At 42.9% G+C, this 22,656-nt stretch overlaps 1 protein-coding gene across 1 annotated transcript; it reads right to left on the bottom strand.

Moving 5' to 3' along the window:
* Window positions 1–1,669: 1,669 nt before the first annotated feature.
* On the bottom strand, window positions 1,670–18,898 carry EIF3B (eukaryotic translation initiation factor 3 subunit B). Its single transcript, XM_074158229.1, has 19 exons — window positions 18,406–18,898; window positions 13,488–13,680; window positions 12,749–12,868; window positions 12,603–12,660; window positions 11,820–11,948; window positions 10,651–10,808; window positions 9,585–9,716; window positions 9,411–9,477; window positions 8,807–8,853; window positions 8,305–8,515; window positions 7,645–7,717; window positions 7,030–7,152; window positions 6,456–6,534; window positions 5,921–6,059; window positions 5,150–5,275; window positions 4,567–4,644; window positions 4,004–4,112; window positions 3,377–3,492; window positions 1,670–2,251 (listed from the first exon to the last, which is right to left on the bottom strand). Exons 1-18 carry the CDS (start codon window positions 18,896–18,898, stop codon window positions 3,389–3,391), a joined length of 2,439 nt encoding a protein of 812 aa, XP_074014330.1. The 3' UTR covers window positions 1,670–2,251; window positions 3,377–3,388.
* Between the last annotated feature and the right edge of the window lie 3,758 nt (window positions 18,899–22,656).

The raw sequence follows: 22,656 nt of genomic DNA, 5'->3' as shown, positions 1-22,656 counted from the left end.
TTGAAGCTACAGACCACCACGGGTTCAATCCAACAAGGCCCTTCCTCCCCGCTACAACTCCTCCTGTTATTCCGAGATACGCCAAATGAACTATTTACCAAATACATACCCAGAAAGCGATTTCAGGAGGATATCATTTGCAAAAAACATTTGGGGTAAGAAACACTAAAGAAGAGGCAGTAATTGAGGGGAGCAGTGCAGAAATGCCAGTGTTACCCATGAGAAGAGGCCTTAACTGCTGGTCAGGATAACATCTCAGCAGCCTCCAAAGCTCCTACAGGAACATCAAGTTTCAGTTTTTCATTGTTTTCTTTTTTTCCCCATACGATCCACACTTCAGAGAACATGTTGGAAGAGGACTCAATTCATTTAACATCGGCATTACATTCCTTTACTTTGAAGACGGCCAGGGATAAAACCCAATAGCCTATTAAAACTTCATTGCGTGGAGACAGGGGAAAAAATACCCTTTCAACCCAATTCATAACTTAAAAAATGGTTGAGAAGTCACCTCTTCACAACTAAAGGGTAACTGAAATGATTCCTGCTATAGAAGTTCAAGCCATTACCGGAAAACTTCGATGTGCTACAAGTTCTTCTGCATTGTTTTGCCAGAAAGTAAGTATTTTTTTTCCCAGTCCAGTTGAGGTGAGCTTGGTAAATGCTGTGGACAAAACTTTAATAATCTATATATATAGATTGTGAATGAACAAACACAGAAAAATGGAAACTAACAGACTTCTGGAAAAAAAAACCAAAACCAACCCACCTGATGGTTTAAGAGTGAATTATTGAGACTAAGTCAATACCATCATTATGGAACGATTATTTCGAATTCTCTCTGGTGAAGAGAACACGGGAGTCAATGCAGGGGCTGGTGCATTTTCTGTCGCAGCAAGTTCACCTCAGGACAAGGAAAAGCGAGTGCTAAAAACACGACTGTCCCTCGGCTGCCCCTGGCCACATGGGGCTACCCTTTGCCCCAAGAGTGGTCTCTGCCCCCCACCGCGGATCCGCCAGATGCTGCTGTGTGAGTGAGCCCAGGGTTTAAAGAGCCAGCCAAGAGGGCTCACAGTAGCCATTTCACTGGCCAGTTCAGGAGGAGCCAGGAACATCCTCGTTCTCCTCTCCCCTCACAGGACAAGTCACAGGGCAGCAATCTCTTTCACTGCTCTGACAATATCCAGAAAAGAATTTCTACTCATAAATATAAATACAGAGAAGTTGTTCCACCAGCTTTAAATACTCTTTTCTCCTCTGAGCACAGAGGGCTTTAGAAATGAAAGTAGGTACTGTGAGAGGGAGCGTAAGGCATGTGCCTACACAGCATTTCTCTCAGAGTTTGCAATGTTCACTAATCACTTAGTTTAATCCAGTAACTCCTGAGGCCAGTGTCGATTTGCAAATGGTTTAAGAAATCCACTCGTTTTGCAGTCACTCCACTAAACAGAACAGGTCAACTTGTCACATTAATGAGCCACAACATCACTGTAAAAACCAAACAAACCACAACACAAACCCAGAAGAGCCATGAGGAACTGAAATTAAAAAAACGTAATATCCAAAGGAATCATATAGTCAATACAGCAAACACCCTCCTATTACTGTGGGTATGTTTGACTTCCATCACTCAGGGAAAGATTCCCTAGAAACAACACGCAGCCAGCCCGGTTTTAGTATAGGTCTGCTTTTATTTCCATATTCAGCTCTTTGAGGGAGATGTCCTTTCACAATCTGAAAGGAGGAGGATATAGCCCACTGTAGTGCTGCTTCAGCACACTAAGACACATCATACGAAAAACAGCTCTGTTGACTTTTCCCCAAACAAAACGAACACCCGTCCATGCACTCGGGACATAGAAAGAGTTCTCAAACAGAAACATCGTGCGTGTGTGTAAGACAGAGGTGCACCGATGAATCTCACCTCCCTGGCAATAGTCAAAAACCGCCAGTCGGTAAGTACTGCACGGGAATCAGTAAGTAAATACTGGTAGTAGTGGATTTAAAAAGGAAAAAAAAATTATAATCAAACCCTAAAAAAAAAAAAAAAGAATAAAAATTTAAAAGCAGCGCCTTTCCAGTATCTCACTGCAGCAGGCAGCAAGGCTTAAAGGCACTACAATGTGTCAGAATGGAGAAAACCTGGTGCATCCACCCCTCCAAAGTGCAAGAATATGGATTAAAAATTCCAAAGTTGATGTAGACTTTCTGAAAATTAATGAACTTCTTTTCAGCACAAGATACGGTGGTGCTGCAGGAAAAGAAAAAGAGAGGCGAGTTAGTTACTGTGCTTTTATACAAACAGCTCAGCCTTACCACAGACAAATGCTGGTGAAAGGCTGCAAAAGCACACTTTTCACCCGTTCTTAAACTGATCTTTGTTTAAATGCAGACACAAGGCAGCTTCTCTCCCTCTTCCTTCCGTAAAAGGATCTCCCGTGTGTGGGACACAGATAAGCCAGATCCAGCTATAGTCAAAGGTATCAAGGCTATTAATTTTTTCTACTGGTACAAGATGGGTACTGCTCGTATTTTACTTCAACTCCTTAGATATGTGGAGGCTGAAGAGCTGTTGGGTGACTTGGAGCTTAAGTGAAGTCCTAAACACGACAGAGCAGGAATGCATTCCCGCTTTTAAGTCCTATGTGCCTTCACTATTAAAATATCTTTTCCCTCCCCAATAAAACAATACCAAGCTCCCCAAAGGACATTTCCTAAAGCAATGGCTGAAAGTAGCCTCTGTTTTCAACATACAAATATACACTATGAATTCAAAAAAAGGAACTGGCAAAAGCACTGGATTAAATAAAATATTTCATCAATAAACAGTGCCAGTCAGTAATGAGAATCTGCCACTACCTGAATTCTACCCAACGTTTCTAGAAAATTGATAGCAAAATTCATGTGGATATTTAAACATTTACTCAAATTTTTATCAGCCCACAGTCAGCTTGTTGTATAATCCTCCGTACAGTATTTAAACTCCATCCAGTCTTCAACTAAAACGCAGTAATTATTCCAAAAGGCAAAACTTCTACCTAATACTAAACACAATTCCTTCTACTGACAGAACTGTAGAGTTTGCAAGTCACTGTGTTTAAAAGCTGACGCCGACTCTGTTGTGGGTTTGAGCACTCTGGGAAGACAGGACACACAGAGTTTTCTGCTCACCGTCGCTCATAAATCTGACTGTTTGCAATTACTTTTTTTAAAAAAAAAGCTTTTGTTTGTCCCTTTTAGCCACAGAGAAGACATAAACCAACTCAAACACATTCACTCCTGCAACAAACAAACCTAATGTTTCCTAGCAAATTATTGAATCTATAGCAAAATCTAACAGAAAAAATTTCTCTCTGCTGAGAGGTATGCCTCTTACCAGTTTTATTAATTACTCTGGTTCTGCAAGGGTAATAATTTCTTCATTGATAAAAAATTCAACAGTCTCCTCCTCCCAGTCATCAACATTGCTGTCCAGCTCATCTGTGTCTACCCCTGGAACGGGGAAAACATTAACACTGAATGCATCAAACACAGCAGCAAGGGAAAGATTTGATGCTCTTGGCACAAACAGTCCTTAAACCAGCAGTGAAGTTAGAGGTATTTAGTGCTTTAAATCATAATAAGGACATGCAAAATTCATTAAGTGACAAACAAGCACTACTGTCACCCACCACAGCATTTTCTGGTTAAATGCAACAACACCCAAATCCCTTCACGGTCTTATCCGAAGGTCAAGCCAATGCGTGCCTTGAAGAGGTGAGGTAAAACACTGATAGCAAAATCTGGCAGCAATATTTGAGCTTTCTCCCATGAAAAAAAAAAAATAGAGATCTGTTGTGATTCAGGATAAAGAGTATAAATAACCTTCAGAGAAGAAGGGACAAGCTTTGGCAGGAAGTGGAGGGAGAGAAGAAGCAGATGAAGCCCCAGAAGAAAGTAGTTATTTTGTAAGCAGCAGCAGGTACCGAGCAGCAAGTCTTTACAAGTACGGTGTGAGCCTTACCTCCTCGAAGCTCTAAACGCTCGTTCCTCTGCTCCATGTATAACTCTTGTGCCATCTTGCGGTACTTTCTGAACTCCTCCATCATCGTACGTCTCCTCTCCACGAGCTCCTACAGAGACAGGAAGAGGTCATTAAACCTCCCCCATAAATCAAATCCACATGGGATGCATTTGTTAGCAAGTTTCTCATGAACATACACTCAACTGACTTAGAAAAAGAGATCTTTCTCTTATGTAATCAAAAAGCTCTGTTGGTGAGTTTTGTTTGCTTTTTAAGAGCTTTTCTTAATTTAAAGATTGGCTAATACAGCAAGTCACTAAGAACCCTAAAATTTTGCCAGCTTTGCTAAATGAGGTATCACCAGTGCCTCTCCAGATTAATTACTGTTTAACCTGAGAGTTTAGCAGTATCTGTCTGAACTGCCCATTCAAATTAACTCTAGAGTCAAATGAACACAGATGTTTGTTATAAAGGAAATTTAACTTCCATATCACCATTACAAAGTAACTAAGGACAGGGTACAAGAAATTAATCTACATTATTATATTCCAAAAGTGCCTTGCCTTTGAAGCTTTGGACTGGCTCAGGCGATCCTTCTGTTCAAATATCTTGGAGTATTTCTTCAGGTCCTTCTTAATTTGCTGTAAAACAGGGAATTTTATTTCAACTAGGATATCAGACTAGCAATCAAAGCCACCATATTCTGTAACAACTCCTTCAGCAGGCCTAAGCAGGCTTTGCATTTTTGAAAAACATCTCTTGGGCAATTCCCCTTCAGTCTAATTTTGTTTGTTCTTCCTGGCTTACAGATCACAAATACTTCTGTACACATGCAATTAGTGAAGTCTGGACAGCTAAATTCGATTTTGTTATTCTCTGTACCGTTTCACTGTACCCAGACTGTAAGAACAACTGGTCACCATTTCTATTCTGTGCTTAAAGAACAGTTAGTATCTACAGTCATTCCCAGAAGTGAGGTCGCCTACAGCAATATGTTTGGGGTTTGGTTTTTTTTATTTTTCTCCCCTTCCCCGAATTGAGGGCAAAAGGCAATTGCGTGATTCTGTAACAGTTCAAGAAGGAGTAAACCAAGTACGCTTATACACCAAATCAACGTCAGGAGGAAGAGTCAGTGGAATCCATTACCTTTATCTGATCCTCGCTGAGCAAGGTGGCTGGTCGTGGTCTCCAGAGAAGCTGACAGAACCTGTCTTTATTGTTTTTCTGAAGTAGACGGCCTTGGAAGGTCCATAACCAATATGCATTGTCCACCTGGAAAAGAAGTGCACCATCTCAGTCAAGATAAGCTGCAACTTAACACCCTGGTCCTCACTCTATGTCTTAAGGGTCTTTTTTATAAAGTCAGCATCATTAGTTAACAGAATCAAGGTGCTCTTTTTGTTTGTGTCTCTCTTGCATAAATGAAATTCCTCAGCAAAATATTTGTTCCACTGAAGCTTTTCAAGAAGTTACTTTCTGGAGGATCACAACAGCTTGAAACTAAGACAGACCTTCTATCATATTCTGAGGTCTCAGATTCTGTACTTGTAAAGGAGAGATTACAGTGCAGTGGCTGGAACCGTGCAAAAGTACTGACAGCTGCAATAAATCCTGCTGTTCTCCTTGTGGCCCACACAGAACAAGTTTCAGACTGCTAAAGACATAATGAAAACTCAGAAAAAGGCTACTCACTTTAGACTCATGAACTGCCCTTCCAGAACTTATTTTGGATAATCAGTGAAGCTAATGGCCCAAATACATACTGATGTTCAGAAATTAACATAGAAAACACTATGGTGCAGGATTCAAGCTGTAAGATCAGTGACAGATGTTATTTTTCTCTTCCTAATCAACAGCCCTTTCCAATACCTCCGGAAGAGAAAGAAAAAGGAAAATAAAAAAAGAAAGCCTTAGTACCTTGTGGCTCCACCAAGAGACAGAAGTCACAATGTATCTGCCCGTAGGATCCCACTCCACATCTGAAGCTGTGTAGTGTTCCGCGATGTTCATCATGGTGCAGTCAGATGTATCAACAAATGCTAAGGCACCATTCATGCTGCAAAGGAAAACCAAGACAGATTGTTTTACACACCAGTGTAACTTGTTTTTTTTTAAAAGCATTTCACAAGCTGCATCTTTACAAGTCCTCACTACAAAGATAAATTTTCACAGCAACCACAGGCTCTGACCAGTCTCTGTGGCTAGAAAGCAATATGGTGAATAAAACAAAAATCCAAGTAAGAACTACGCTTTTATGTCTATGTTCAGTGATCCTTAACCCATTTTATTTAAACTACACTATGAAGTTGCATCTCTTCTTTTCCTTTGCAAAGCTGTACCAGGATTACATAGCAATGCAACATTCACTGAGATACCAAATAGACTAGAGTATCTCGTCGAGAAGTTTCTCCTTAAAAAGGATGTGGAGTTCAGTAACCTGTGCAGTACTCACCTTCTGAGCCCGGCCAACACTACAAACTGCCCTTGAGGACTCCAGAATATCGTGTTTGCCTGCTGTTTGTCAAACGTTTCTGGAAAGAAACAAGACAAATTCAGAAAAACGCCATCAATTAGCTTACAAGCAGCCAACTCCAGCCATTCCTGAAGATATGTCTGAACTGTGCAAGCAAATCCTAACAACAGTCCTTAGCTCTACGCTTCTAAAGACAAAACCCAGTAGCACCAGAACATCCAAAGATGGCAGAAGAATGAAGAGAAGGCTATCAGAAGATCCCAACGCCTAACTTGGGGATAAATTTTATCTTAAAGCGAGCCAAGTCTGTACCATCATCTCAGATGAACTTCCTAAGGCCACAAAATTATTCTGGCCTTTTATTTCCAGACTCTGGATTGATTCAAAGTGAAAACAGTTCCGCTGCCACCAGAAAATTAAGATTTCTAGAATAAAGTGTCAGGCATAGCACCATACTATCCACCACAAAGAGGCACAATTTTGAGTTTACTGCATCTATTGCCATGCAAAATGCTCGGTATCTGCACCTTTAACTTGTTTTTCAGTCACTTACTTATGAGTTCTATTTTCCCATTGTTTTTAACATGGTAAAAAGAAACTGAAATTCGTGGAGTTTCTCCATGCAACACAGCAAACTTGCTTCCGTTTGGTTCCCACGCAAAGGCTATGATGCTTTCTGTAAAATTAAAAAAAAAAAAAAAAAGAGGGGTCAAAACTCTGTCAAAAGAAAATACAAGCCGTTACCAAAGAAAACTAAGATGCTGAAGAAAGGAAACCCATCAGTTAACAGACTTTGTCATGCAGACTACCTTTTAAAACACAGGCTGATAAGGCAAGTGCAAGGAGTTTTGGGAAGTGTTTCAGTCAAACAATAGCTCCAACGTGTCTCATCTTCTACAGAATACATTCATATTATCAGCCCTACTATCTTTATTAATAAAAGATTTTCAGTTCTGTAATTTTTCAAGTCAGTCACAAGCTCATGCTTGTGATAGCAACAAAAGTGTTCTCATTTTTACATAAGAAACCCTCCAACATGAATACTGTAGCTCCTCTCAAAAGATTTAGCTTCCTAATTACGTCACACGTTGACAGGAATTTCTAAGAAACATGCAAGTGTCTACTCAAAAAAGTTAAAGATCAAAAGTAAGGAAATACTTGGGATTACCTTTCATTTCCACCACATCCACTGGCACCTGTTTCTCTCTCATTCGGAATATTTCAAAGTTGGTCACGACTCCCTGAAAAGGCCAAGATCAGCTCATTATCCAGAACAGAAGCAGTAGAGCAAATAATTTTATCGTTAGGCACAGAAGGACAACTACACAATTAGCCTGTCAGGATGCAGGATGAGAGATAGAGTCAGGATTTGTTTCTTTAATGAGAGCAGATAAATACTGTATGGCTCATCACCGAACACATTCTAGATGTTTCTGTTTTGATAAAGCATAACTGAAGAATTGTACAAAAGCATTTGTTTCTTTTCAGATTGTTATGAAGTGTAATTAAGACAGATAAACGTACAGCACAGCTTACCTTACACCACAGTGACCTGTGGGTTGTTGCACAACTACTTAACAGCGAGCAGGAAGAGAGGTGAGGCATAGAGCTCTCAACCCAAGCCCAAAATACGACTAAAGTCAAAGCAAATCTTGGATGCAAATATTACATCCATTTTGCTCTCCACGTACCTCAAATTAAAAAAAAAAAAAGTAGCTTTGACATCACATAATTTACACTGTCTCCATTAAAGGACAGTACTGTAAGAAAATGAGGTATCAGCATGAGATAGAATTGAATTTGATGACTATAATCAGAATCCACATACCTGTGTGCCTTTGGGAGTCCTGTCCACCTTCACACACAGGTAATCCCCGTTCTTCTGCCAGTGGAGTTTACAATCTACCACATTGAACAAATTCCGCACACGAATTTCTTGTCTAGAAGGCAGCTGCATCAAAGTCACTCTTGCTGGGATATCTTTGTCCTCAGGCACCCAGAAAGCAATTATGTTACCACCTGGAGACCATGAGAAGTCTCTGCAGGAAGAAAGTTAAAAATAGGCCATTTTAATTTTTAGTTAGAGATACTACACCAGAAACCATTTTCATGATTGTGTCCAAACGTTGCAGACAAGTATCAACTCTCAATAATACATACAGACACAAACAAGCAACTGAGGGCAATTTAATAGCCTTACACATATCATGTACCAGAACAGAATTTTAACCTGCTATTGAAACGTGTTATATGACAAATGTTATCAAAACAACACATTTCACTAAAGAGTAGGGGTTACATGCAGTGTGTCTTTATAAAGGAATACTTACCGTATCCCAGTGATTTTCAAGCTCTTTTTGTCCAACAAACCCATAGACTAAAAGAGAATGATGTGATTATTCAAGTTAGTAACATTCATGTATTTACACACAAACTTTCTACTCTTATTATTACAGCATATAAACTAGGAAACTATGTACAGCTTTCAGAGATCCTGTATCCCTATGTTTTTTACTATGAACCTACATATACCACAATTACAAATAAAATACAAATTGCTGCATAGAATGAATGAGTACAGTAACCTGAATTATGATGAAAAAGCTAAACAGGCTGGATTGGGCTGCAATTTATAGCGTGTTTTGGGTACTTTGGCACTCATCTGCTACTGAGAGCTGGCAGGCATCACATAACCTTGATCTTGTTGACTCTCTGTAGTATATTGACCTGTCTAGTCCTTCTAGAAGTGTGCTGTGAAATTTACTGTCAGACTCAGCTCAAGTTTTTCACCCAGGAAAGAACAAAACAAGAGCAAATGGATTTCTCCCCTTTTGAGCCCAGCTCTACAGCGTATTCTTAAAATGTATCCTTTAAAACAGATACCATGGGAAAGGCTGACATTGCAACATTATGTAAAAACCAGCAAGAACTTACAGGTGTTTCGTAGATGCTGAGGGTATCTGAAGTCATTCGAGCAAAGAATTTACCATCATGACTCCATCTAAGCAAATAAAAGGGAAAAAAGAGTATTAGATACAAAGTGCCTTTTTATTAAACGGGGTCTGGGACTACTTGTTCTCTCTATTCTAATTCCGTTTCTCAACCTACTTAAAAATAGGCCAGTGAGCTGAGTTTTCACAGTGGAACCCTCGCTTCTTTTGCCCAGTCAAAATATCCCAGATGATAATGGCCTGAGGGTCATCCTGCGTGTCCATCAGAGGGCTGAAGGTCACTAAATACCTACAAAAGAAATACTGAAACTTCATCTATTATGTCAGTACAAGCAGGCTTTCATCCGAATAATATTTAAATACAATGCACTTTCAAACAGCAGCTTCTCTAACGGGATTTTTTGGAGAGGAGGAAGAAATAAGAACAGTATGATAAAGGGGGAAGAAAGCTTCCAAGACACAGCGTTTCCCTGGCATCCCTCTGGCTGAAAAGACTCTAGATTTATGTGCAAGTCTTCCCATATTGATGTTACAAGAGAGGGGAACTTGCCAAATGCGCTGTTACCTACTGTATAGTTTTGCCACAAGAATCTCATTGGTGTCGAACTGAATATAAATCCATTGAACTTAGCCAACCTGAACTATAGGTATGTTAGACTTCTCCTGTTAAAGATAAATAATCTTTCTTTAATACAATAAAACATAAAACCTAATTGCTTCCAAATACGTTACTAGAAAAGTAGCAAAACAAGATGCATCTCAGTCCTGAAATCATTTTAGCCTTCTCTACAGAGCTCTATAACGTTAAAGAAAGCTTAAGGAATTCATTTCAGTACTACAGATTTGGAGGATGCTACTCAGCAAAACTGAAACTTTTCAGAGAACTAGAAATCTAACATTACAGACACTAAATCTGTAATATCCAACTAAAGAGGAAAAAATACAGTCTTCTCCCATGGGATAATAATGTCTTTGATGAAACTCATCAGCTCAGTTTTGTAGACCAATTATTCCAGATCATGTTAAGTATTTTTCCTGAAGTGAAAGAAAAGCCAGGCAGAGTTTCACTCATTCTAAGAAGGATTTACGCATGAAAAGCAGTACTTCCAAAGGCAAAGGAGAACGGAAGACCCCAACCACATGAGATTTGAAAGCACAACAGCTGGAACGTGTGCGCTTCATGCTTTTGAAGCTTTCCCCCAGACCAATGCCACACTCCGTACCTTTCACAGGGCGAGAAGTCAATAAGCTGCACTCCCTGGTGACTAAACCTTTGAATCTGCTTGAACTTCTCTCCACCCCAAAGCGCGATGCCTCGTTGGTGGAACGTAGCCAAGTAGGTACCCTTCGGGGACCAACGTACATAGGTTTCTGTCCACCGCTGGATTTAAAAAAAAATAAAATTATATGCAAATATTTAATTTCGTGCTGGATTCCCCTAAAAGGGAAAAAATTAAGCGTATGGCTTGTAGCATCACATTTTACAAGTCCATTTACTAAGTGAAGATCTCAGAATTAGTGATACCTTGGACTAGTTGTGGAGTTTAATTTCATGCACATAATGCACAGTACTTATTCTTCAGGTTGAAAATTGTCAATTGAAACGTTTTCAACTTACTGATCACCAAAAACATTTTCCAGGTTCAGTGACAACCTTTGTATAGCAACAATTAAACCCACCTAACAGGCCTGGGTTTCCTTGTTGTCTTTCAGTCCTGGAAAGAACATACTCTTCTTAGAAGTAAGGGTAAGTATTTGAAATTTCTTAACAATACAGCTCTTGACCTTCAGCCAACTAGAGAGATATCAACAATACAGACCACAGCGATGAGCAAAAGTACTCATCATCCGAAAGCCAACTTCTTTCTACCCTAATGCAGAATGGTTATTAAAGAAAATGCTTCTGGGTACCTACAGTTCTCAGCAAGTCAACTGCCTGCAGCAGACAGGCACACTAACTCTCCCTTTTATATGCTATTACCAAACCAGCTATTCCTCTTTTGCGCCTCTGCAGTCAGCAAAAAGCGATCAGAAGCAGCATACTCAAGCACATACTCAGCTCTAATGAACAGTACTACTCCTCAAACTCTGACGTTGCATTTTCAGGTCTTTCTGAATCATGTATAATATACAGATGAAGGCAGTTAATAGGCATTATGGACCAGGTGAAAAAAAAACCACCATAAACAAGTTAACTCCATACTTGTTTTACCTAAGCAGCTAATTCTAATTCTAAAGGATGCAATTTCACCACTCTACTTCAGAGGGAAGCAAAAAGTATTTCAGCAATGGGGAAAATTTTTTTTTTTTTTTAAATTAAAAACTGGAAATGTCATAAAGCGAATGAGACTGACAGCGTATCTGCAATGTACAGCACTTCCAGGACACTCACTGCTCTGTCCTCAATTTGAACAGGTTCCTTGATATCATTCCAAAAAATGGAGGTCCGGTCTCCTGACTCAAAGATCACACTGTACTGATCCCTACAATCGGGATCTTCCAACCAGTATCGTAGATTCCCCTAAGAAAAACAGAAGCAAACAAGATTATTGATGAGTCAAGGGGTAAGAAGACAAGTTTCCCCAGTTAGTATCTACTTGGCAGGGGGAAGCTGGTCTTACACAGAGTGTGCAACTTCAGAGTCTCACCACTGCAAACGAGCTTTTAAAGTGAAATTAAGTAATTGAAACTACAGGTTACTGGATGCTAAGACAACAGATCATAAAAAGGTGGACCTTCAAGGTGGTTTGATAATGTTCAACATTTCTTATCTAAAATAACTTAAGGAGGTTCTCAGAGCTTGGTTGTTAAAAAACTATCCCTTCCTCCACAGGACTTTTTACAAAGCTAATGATAACAAACACAGAAGTTTGCCTCAAACATTAAAAAAATATGAGAAGATGCTTTAAAAATTCTATTTTTAAATGACTTGTGCAAAAATCATTGTTTACTCTTAAGTTTTACTGTGTGTGGAAACCACTAAGCAGAACCACTAAGTTGTTCCTGTCACTCCATGACAGTGAGAATGAAGGAACAGGAGCACACGATAACTATTGCTACTTATAACACCACTATTAACACATCATTACTATTTTTATATGAACACTCCAGCAATAAAGTAATCATTTCATATTATGCTGAATATTCTTTCCACTCTTCCAAAAAAAATCCTTACCAAATCCTTAAATGGCTGTTTCTCAGGGATCTCCCATTCATCACTGATTGTCATGTACCTGAAAAAGCAATTCCATTGGTTATACTCCATGCAGGTACTTGCTTAGAATCCCAAAATCTACAGATATACACCACAGCTGCACTCACTTATCAAAGTCTGTGAAAAGGTTGACTCTGAAAGTGTGCTGTTTATCCAGCTTGTATCCATCTGCATTCTTCACCGCATCCACGGCGTGAGACGGAGACATGTACTCCAGAAAGATGTACCTACAATGAAGGAAGGTGAAAGTAGGAAATAATCGTTGACTATGTAACAGGCTCATAATAAAAAAGAAATCAAATAAATAAAATAAAAAAAGAAACAATGGGGACGAATGAAGAACTCAGTATGGAGCATCTACAAAACAACTTCTCGTCTTGCCCCCAGCCAATTAGGGTCAGAAGCAATTAATCTCCATTTTGGCCACATACACAGTTTTCAGCTGTAGGGGCTTGACCTGAATTAAACCGATATCCCTTCTGTAAATGGGCCAGACTAAGTGATGAATGCAAGTTCAATGCAACACAGAACAACAGTGAGAGCTAGTAACAGGAAAGTTAAGTAGGCAGCTCTTCCAGCTGAATGACAGAAGTGTTCAGAAACTGTAAGTCTTGCTGTTACAGGCATCTCAAAGCACCACTCTTGTTTTCCAATTACACTGAATATAATTCAGCTTCTTGCCACTAATGCAATCAAGCTCATAGCCCAACAGACTTAAAATTAACAGTATCCTGAAAACTGTCAGATACTGCCTCAGAGGCACGAACACTTTCTAAACTATGAATTCCTCCCAAACTCAGGAATATATGCTACTCCAACCACAGTAACACAGGAATCATGACTTACCCTTTTGTCTTCCCATCTGCTTCTGGATAAAATTCATTGATAATTTTACCAAACTTGGAAAATATTTTGTGGATGACATTCTTCAGTTTTTCAAGTCGGTCTGGTCCAACCTGGGGAACATTATCCACGACGATTACTGAGTCAATTCCATCTGCTTCCTGCGGCTGGTCTTTCAGTATATCACCAAGTAATTCTGTAAAGAAAAAGCAGACAAGAAACTAAGGCATCGGTCTACATCACTGAGGAGGAAGACAGAAAGATGAAAAGAATAGTGATAATAAGGGAAGAAGGAGAATTCAAGTTTCGGGAAAATGATTCAAGAAACTTGGTAGTGAATGAAGAGACTACCAGAGAAACAACTGAAGTGCATACCCAGCGCTCCAACAACACTTCCTTGCTAAGAGGCACGATTATGCAGTTCCTCAACAAACTTCAAGCAGTCAACTGTTGAAATCTTTCTTAAAGAAACACCTTACATGGAGGACATCAACACGTACACTATTAGCTTGTCTCAGAAGTTGTAACTGGCTCACAAAGTCCTCAAAACTGACACCTATAAGATTTACTGCTCAAGCTCTGATTGGTAGTCTTGCTCAAATTAGAACCAGATGACTTCAATAAGAAGAAATGTAACATGTACCTCCCTCCCACATTACAAGAGTTTTAGCATAATTCAAAACTATCTGCCATACTGGAAGCTCTGCACGTCTTAGCATCATTATAATTATGTTTGAGAACTCACACTCCCTCTAAACCTTTAATTAAACACAGAAATGAAGGTCTAAGACAAGAAACTTAAAGGCATATTTAAGCACACGCAAGTGAAGACAACCACACACCTTTTCATACTCTGGATATTCTTCAACCACACTAATCCCCTTTCCCGTATCATCTGACAGACTTTGAGAGTACTTGCTGGTGAGATGGTTTGTTCAGTCCCTGCACTGTCAATTTCAAGCTCCTTTCTACTGGGAAGAGATCCCTTACAGCATCCTTGAAGTTTCCCACACACACAGAAGGGAGAAGATTCAGAAGGATTGTAACTCTGGAGCTGTGGCTTATATACCACACCGGGATAAAAACAGTTAAAAAGTACAAAGTACACTTGTAAGTTGTGCAGAAAAGGCACAAATGTGCCGAAATGAATGGGAGTTGCACACATGGCATATAAATAGGAAAAATACACATGCATAGCTGCAGTAAGTTTTAAGCTCATGTGAAGACCACTACAAAACGCAAGACTAAACAGAAAATAAGCGCATGCTACTATATTTCTGAATTAGAACATAAAGATAAACTTGGAAAGTCAGACTATACATAGCATTCACAGACCAGGAAAAAGGAGGCAAACACACAGAGAAACATCTAAAATATGAGAACAACTGAAAAAGGATGTTAGATGCATTGATATCTTCAAGACATTTTCACAGAATTTAGCTGGGTTTGGAATTCTATAGGTTATTCTGCCCAGAAACAGCGCCGGAAAGATCTCTGGCTGTGAAGAACATGCTTACTTGGAATTTCAAGCTACCGAAACCCTTGGCCTTCTTGAACTTCAAGCTTCAACAGGTTCTTATACGTGAAGCTTTCAATTGATTTGGGGCAATACGCTTCACAAACGTTTATGCATAAGCAGATGCTACAACCACCAAGACTGTAGTACTCACAGAAGGTGGTTGGTTGTAGCATTTATTACTCAGAAAGATGCTCTCCGTGTGCACATAGGAACTACAAATAAAAAGTTAAAAGACCCTAACACGTATAGTGAAATAAAGATCCAGAAATTGTGAAAACCTACTATTAACGGTAGCAACTAAAGCAAGCTGACGAGTTTAGAGGAATAAACCTGTGACACATGATTTTGCTTACTCTGCACACGTCAGATCATACCCACAAACTTCTCCCATTTGTAACGACTATTTCCGAGCTTGTAGCAACTACTCACTAAGGGCTAAGACCACATTTACGCTTCAGAGCGAGCCAAATACTCAGTGAAGAGTGTACAACACAAAGATTAGTGAAGAGCAGCAGAACTCGCTAGAAGTGAACGTTTAAGCAACAAGTTAGCAGAAAGCCCTTAGGGGGGAGCAGCAGACAAAATTGGGAAAAGAAACAGTCAAGCACAGGAAAAGTTAATTAAAACCCCCAGGGTTAACAACAGATATTCTGGTAGCTCAAAACCATACAGATCACTGAGGATGAGCAAAATACCTGACAGGAAGATAAGGGACATCAGTCCCAATAAGCACAGTCACAGACCATGACAACTTCAAGAGCTCTATCTGGAACAAACAGGTTGGCAAAGAAGTAGAAGGAAAATGGAACATACAGCAAAAAACTGATTTTTTTCAGAAGTCCAGCAGTGGGTATAAGGAATCACTCCATAGACAGTATCTTCTACCACACAGACTAAAAGTGATTTAAGTTACTGCCAAAGGTATTTTGGACCACCTTCCCTTCCCTCTTTAACTTTTTGCTGTCAAGTTGGAAGCTGACTCAAATTGTTACAGATCCAGAAGAGACCACCACAGATGAGTGCTGCAAGGGAACTTCCTAGTATTTACTGGACCTCGAGATAATCTTTCAGGAGTAAGCCATTCTCCGGGTAGCGGACAATACACTGAAGCTGTGGATGGGTCATCACTTGCCCAGGATTTAGAACACGTGCAGTGAAGTGTCTGATACACCTACAATAATTGTAAGGATTGAAATGATGAATTTAAATATCTGATATTACAGTAAAGTAATACGCACATTTCTTATTTACCCTATAATCCCCTATCTTAGATTCTTCCCTGTGTATTAAATGAAAGCATGTCCCACATGGACACCTCCACAGAGCCTACAAGAAAAAAAAAAAAAACACAAAAGGGTCATTTTTTTAGGCCCTACTAGTAATTTTTCATAACCACTTCTCACAAAAGACTTTGTAGGCCTACAGACAAACCAAGGAATGCACATTTAGATTCATGTGCAAGAATACAATACAGTTTTGATTCACTATCGGGTAACAGATTAAAGACAAATACCTACATTGTTCCATTTCTCTGCCTTAAATTCAAAATTGTGAACAAAGGAAATCTTCAAAGGGGAAGAAGCTGGTTTGGCCAGCTCTTATTCCACCCACAAGAAAAGCGGGGTGTGGTGGGTAGGCAGCTATCTTCAGCTGGCCGTATTTTAAGGACCACTATCATTATCTGAACTAAAGCTTCATTGCACCTAAGTGATTATCTGACACATCCCTTCTCGTGCCTGAAGTGGGATCATCTGCTCTGCCACGCCAACACCATTCCGGATAAAAAAAAAAGTTTGAAGTAATGCATCTGAGATGGTCCAAACCTAAAGCCGGTCCAGCTCAAAGGCGTTCCTGAAGATGTAACGTTATTATAAGCATTGAAATAGCCTTGGTTCAGTAACACTGAGGGACTGCAGATCTCCTTGGGGAGTCATCAGGACAAGGGGAAAGGAATAAGGAAGCTCAAGAAGTAACACAGAGATGGAAAGCCAGACCAGCAAGAGTGACTAACTTATTAACACTGTAATTCAGCTACTAACACTGTATTATTCATGCAGCTGAGAAGTTGACCAAATTAATCCCTAACAATAAAATAGGTGAGGATGGAAAATACACCTAGTTTGTGAACAGACAGAAAGGAACATAATAATCCTACATGCAGACACAGTGTATCACGCTAACACTTAACTAGACAAAAAGAATCCAACTACATACTTGCAGACAGTTTTGCTAGAGTCTCCTTAAGAAACAAACACCCAAGTTCAAAGAGCTATACAGGCTACTAAACTGAGAACAGCAAACACTTTCTTAATCTAAGATATTTTTCGGCTGTTTTATTAAGCTAAACACAAGACTGGAACGCTAGAAGACACATATCGCCTGTATTCCATTGCCAACTGGAATAACTGACTGACTTACGAACAATTTATCAAATGCTTTAAGAAAAACGTTTTTCCAGTTCGGACACAGGTAACGTAAGAGCCTACAACACGAAGGATACACGTACGTAAGACCCTACAACAGCACATATGCTAGAACAAGCACTAGCAAAATAAGTGATATTCAAGAACTGAGACGATTTATCTAGAAATATTTATCTGAAAAGTATTAAAATAGAGTTATGACTCCTGTATGCTAAAACTAGGTATTCCCATAATTATCAATTAGCCATTCTGAGGCAGTCAATATCCAATACTTTTAAAAGAGCCTCCGTTTCAATTTTCAACCGCCAAAAATAATTTTTTCCATATCGTTTTGTCACAAAGTACCTACGTCACATCTTGATGGGCATTAACTCTTCCCAAACCCTACATTTATCTACGGATTTCCCTCTGGATGCGTAAAAAAGATACAACGATGAAATGTACTTTGCGAACATCTGGTCACCAAGTTAAAACTTCTGGTTTTACACTCGAGCGTATCTAATGGGGGCAAACGGAAAGCACACAAGCTTTCATTGATGATGACTCCACTCTGTCAGGGCCGGCCCACAGATCGGTACTTGGAGTTTAATCCCGCATTTCAGAACAGCAGCACCCGTACGGTGGACGGGCACGCCAGAAGAAGGTTCATTCCACAAACGCCGCTGCGATGAAGACGTGTCCTTAGCGCTACGAGCAGCCCGTTGCCAGGGCGGGCGGGGGAAGAGCCAGCGGCCGGGCCCGCCGGGGCCGGGGGACACGGAGCGTCTCCCCGCAGAGGCCCCGCTTCGCCCCCGCGCTCCCCCGGGACGGCGCGACCAGGCCCCGCCGGCCCGCACCGCACCCGCGGCCTCCCCCGCGCCCCTCGGCGGCGGGCTGGGCCGGGCCCCCGCCGGGGCTCTCCCGCCTCCCCGCGGCCCCTCCCTTCCCCTCACGGCCGGCCCCACCAGGCCCGGGCGCCGCCGCCGGCCCAGGCCCGCACCTTCGTCGCTGATGTCGTCCACGAAGTCCTCGGGGTCGCTGAAGGAAATCTCGTCCTCGGGCTCGGCCGGGGCGGCGGGGGCGGCCTCTCCATCCTCCTGCGCCGCGCCGGGCTCGGCCTTGGGCTCGGCCTCCGCCGGCGGCTCGGTCTGGGCCTCCTCCGCCGCTGGCTCGGCCTCGGGCTCGGCCGGCGGCTCGGCCTGGGCCTCCGCCTTCTCGGGGCTTTGGCGGCCGGACGGCGGCTGAGGGGAGGGCGCCTGAGGCGGCGGCGGCCGCTCGGGCTCGGCGGTCTCCTCAACAGCGGGCTGCGGCTCGGGGGGGCCCGGCGGCGCCTCCTCAGACTCGCAGCCTTCCTCCTGCCCCTCGCCCTCCTCTTCCTTCTTCTCCTCCTGCTGCTGCTGCTGCTGCGGCGGCTCCGCCGGCGGCGGCCCGTCCGTCTGCTGGGGGTCGGGGGCCGGCGGGGCGGCGGGCGGGCTCTGCTCGGTGTCCTGCATGGGGCCGGGTGCGGGGCCGGGCCGGCCGCGCGCGGCCAGCTCGAGCGCGGCGGGGAAAGGGGCGGGGGAGGGGCGGGGAGGCGCCTACGGCCGGGCCATGTGCGCCAGGCCCGGCGGGCCTCGCGCGGCGGCGCCTACCAACGGGCGCGGAACGGGGAGGAGGCGGGGAGATGATCAAATCAGGGCCCCGCCGCAGCTTCTGCCCAACGCCGCCTTCTGCCCGCTCCGCTCCGCACCACCTCCCGATCCCTTCACCGCACGTTCTCTCGCTCAGCCAGCGGTGGGTGCCGCTCCTTCTCAGCACCGGAGCGGCCGCCGCTCCCCCCCTATTTCACGCCTCGCTGTGGTTGAGCCCAAAATGGCGCCGTCTTCCCGTCCACCGAGGTGGAGTTCGGCCGAACCATTTTTCGGGAAGTGGAAAGCGGGAGGCGCCGGGACATGTAACTGCGCAGACGTAGAGCGAAGCCCTCCCGTGTTCCCGACAGCTGGGCGTATTTCCCTGCCCGGCACCAGGCGGGAGGTGACCGTGTCGCCAAACCTCTCAGCTACCCCCCTACAACCCGTCCACCATGCGCTCGCCCGCCGGTCAGCCGTGCCCGCGCGGGCGCTACCAAGCTGGTGCGGCGGGGGAGACGCGTGGCGGCGCGTTTGTGCTGGGGCGTGGCGAGTACACGGGCGGGCAGGCGTAACACCCCCCCCCGGCGGGCTGCGGGGCCGCATGGTACGGCCCGAAGGGAGCCGCCACATCGGCCGCGCGAAGGGGCCGGCCGGGCCGGGCGACATGGCGGGACGGGGTCGGAGGCGTCCGGCGGGGTCTCAAGAGACGGGAGCGGTTTGCTAGCCCAGCGAGCCACGTCCAGGCCGGCTGCGGGTCGAATATGGCAGGCCGCCTTCGAGCGTTGTGATAAGTCTCCACGAGACACTTGTGTTTTTTAAAAATAGCGTTTTTCGTGAGGTAAAAAGTGATGCCCGCCGTCCCACACTACCGCTGTGGCACTCCGGTTGGCGGGGGAGGCCTTCCAGAGGCTGGAGACGGTGATCTGGGTGCGGTAGTACGGACAAAGAGAAGTCGAGTGTCCTTCTGTAATGTTTTCCACTATTCTGAAGTGTTACCTCGCGTAACACCTTAGTGTGACTTAAACTGGTAAAGTCCTCTCGTGCTGGTGACCGACACGACCAGCTTTCTGAGAGAGATGACCTCTCTTCACCGATTAAACCATTACTTTCTGTCTCGGGCACCTCAGGCTGATGTAAATACCTGTGGAATGACATTTTTTCCAGCATGCATGTTAACGGGATATATTCAAAGTGAGAAAGGGAACCTGGAATTCGTCTTGGATACCATCTTGAGGTTCCAGTGACATTTTTAGAGGAAACGGGTCAGAACAGTTCTTGAGGAATAGTTCATCTGAGTTCGCTTCCCAGGTGAACACTTGCATTTTGTGTAGGGTTTGGTCGTTTTTCAGCCCTGCGCTTTCAATCACATCATCAAAACGTACAGAATAAGAATGTCAGCATAAAAAAAAAAAATCACGAGAAGAGCAGAACAGGTATTGTACTTAGCACTTTACATTTAGACCCTATCTTATATTGTGGTATCTTCCGTATTTTGATAAAAGCTTGGGAGAAGAAATTAAACCCCCCAAAAAAAGCCCAGTTCTGTAATTTATCAGCCAGCCAGAAGGTGGCATCCTAACGCCACACAAATTCGATCTTTTGAGCGTGTCAATTCCTTGTGGGAGATGCTTGTGAATGGAAACGATGACTGGCGCTTTGTGCAGTAGTTGTTTTTTTTCCTGGGTGTATCACAGTAGTTGACCAGACTTCGGCTTCCTGCTTTGCCGCACCGCCGGCACGTTAAAAGTGTACAGAAAATGCTGTTGCCTCTCCTGCCACAACCATATATTTTTCCAAATGTGAGGGAGGACGTGCTGCGGTTCCAATCCATAGTCCCAGCTGGCTCCTCGAGATGACAGGGCTCTTTCAGGAGCGTGTATGTGGTGTCTCGCACCTACGTGTCACCACTTTCATGTTGTCTATGTCACTAGAATATGCAATTTTTGTGTATTACCTTCCTGTTTGTAAGCTAACTACTACTTTTACAATCACTCCGGTTAAACTCTGTTGGATCCTCCTTTCCTATCTTTCCATGCTCTGCTATTTGCACTTTGCCTTGCTTCACAGAAACTTGTGATTTATCTTCTCTTCCTTCCTTCCTTCCTTCCTTCCCCCTCTCCTTTCTTCTATTGAAATTTCCCTTCGGTCCCTGTGCTACTATCTCACTGCTATTCTTTTCTCTTCCAGTCCTTGCTCAGCAACCTGAGAGTGAGTGGAACAACTTTTAAAACCAGAGATTTTGGCACTGGCAGCTGGAGCCTGCCTGTTCCTGTGAGTATTCCCCCTGCAGAATTCATAGAATGGTTCAGGATGGAAGAAGGGACCTTCAAGATCATCTCGTTCCAACCCCCCTGCCATGGGCAAGGACACCTCCCACCAGACCAGGTTGCTCAAAGCCCCAGTCAATTCCTAAAATTGGGAAATTTTGGGAAAGAAGTCTAGCAGGAATGGCTTCTTGTAACACAACTGTCCAACGCCTCGTGAATTTTACTGAGTGCTCCGAGAATGGTGGAGCTGGAAGCACTGTTTCCTAAGCTGAGCTCTGCAAGAGTAAGCAGTCTCTTGCGGTCTGTAGGAAATTTTATCTGATAGCGATAGGACGTGCAGAGAATGACACGTTGAAAGGCCGGGGCCTCAGGTAGTCCCGTCCTTCTGCGTTAGATTTGTTACCTGGAAGCCCCTGACACGCGCCCTTTCTTTATTTCTTTCTCTAGCGATTATAGTTTCTTTATGCTGTAGATTTTCCGGAAGCTTTTGCTGCGTTTACAGCAAATATGGAAGTGTTGAATAACTTACGCCGAGCGCAATCTTTCTGGCCCTGTTCAAAAATTATTTCTGCAATCGAGTTATTTTTCCCAGTGTTTTTCTTCGAGACTTCAATTGAGAACGTCTTATTTATACCAAATAAATAGTTATGCTATTAGTTTAAGTACAGACCAATCAAAAATCTATGGCTAAATGAGAACATGTTGATTCCTCCATTCATTTTCTCAAAAAAAAAAAAAAAAAAATGCTATATAGGCGAAAAATTCATGTAGCGCTTAGTTTTCAGAAGTGCTGAGCGTGCAAAACTCTCCCCTCGGCTGCTGCACAAACAAGATTTGAAGGGCCTCTCGGCTTAAATAATGCCATGCTTTTTTAATTTTATCCCCAGCTTTAGCCTGCACCCACGCTTGTGGGGATCTCAGCTGAAATAGCACCGAGGCGGGAGGAAAAGGGGAATCGCTGGAGTCATTCCCGTCTTTGGAGCGGCACGAGAAGTTTCACGGGAGAGCGTTACGTCTAATTACTTACACCTGAAATAATTCCCACTTCAGGGTTTTCTGGTTTGGTTCTCCGTGCTTGGAGTGGAGATTATTTATCTTCCCGAGATTAATAGTAATAAATTAGTAAATTCATCCAATACCTTGGATATTAAAAACAAAATGCATTATTATAGATCGGTGGCATCTTAATCTGGAGGTCCAGAATCTATAGGTATTTTTGTGGTTTGATGGTATTTTCAGGAAAACCACTGTAAAAAAACATAAAGCTTGTTTTTCACCAGCGTCAACCGTATCGTTCCTGGCTGATAAAGTACAGAAAGTGAAAAAAACCGCCCTAAATCACTAATAAAATGTGAGGCATACTTGAAATTCTTA

The sequence above is a fragment of the Numenius arquata genome, chromosome 14 (genome assembly GCF_964106895.1).
Source record: "Numenius arquata chromosome 14, bNumArq3.hap1.1, whole genome shotgun sequence".
In the NCBI taxonomy this organism is placed as follows: domain Eukaryota; kingdom Metazoa; phylum Chordata; class Aves; order Charadriiformes; family Scolopacidae; genus Numenius; species Numenius arquata.
The sequence above is the reverse complement of the archived record's forward strand: the minus strand, read 5'-3'. Positions and strand labels throughout refer to the sequence as shown.

Excerpts from the sequence above, each read along its gene's own strand:
- EIF3B (XM_074158229.1), bottom strand. The coding sequence starts at position 18,898 with ATGCAGGACACCGAGCAGAGCCCGCCCGCCGCCCCGCCGGCCCCCGAC. Across the intron at positions 4,645-5,149 it reads TCAGCGAGGATCAGATAAAG|CAAATTAAGAAGGACCTGAA; the intron begins GTAATGGATTCC and ends CCTGTTTTACAG. Across the intron at positions 3,493-4,003 it reads GCGTTTAGAGCTTCGAGGAG|GGGTAGACACAGATGAGCTG; the intron begins GTAAGGCTCACA and ends TCCCCGTTCCAG.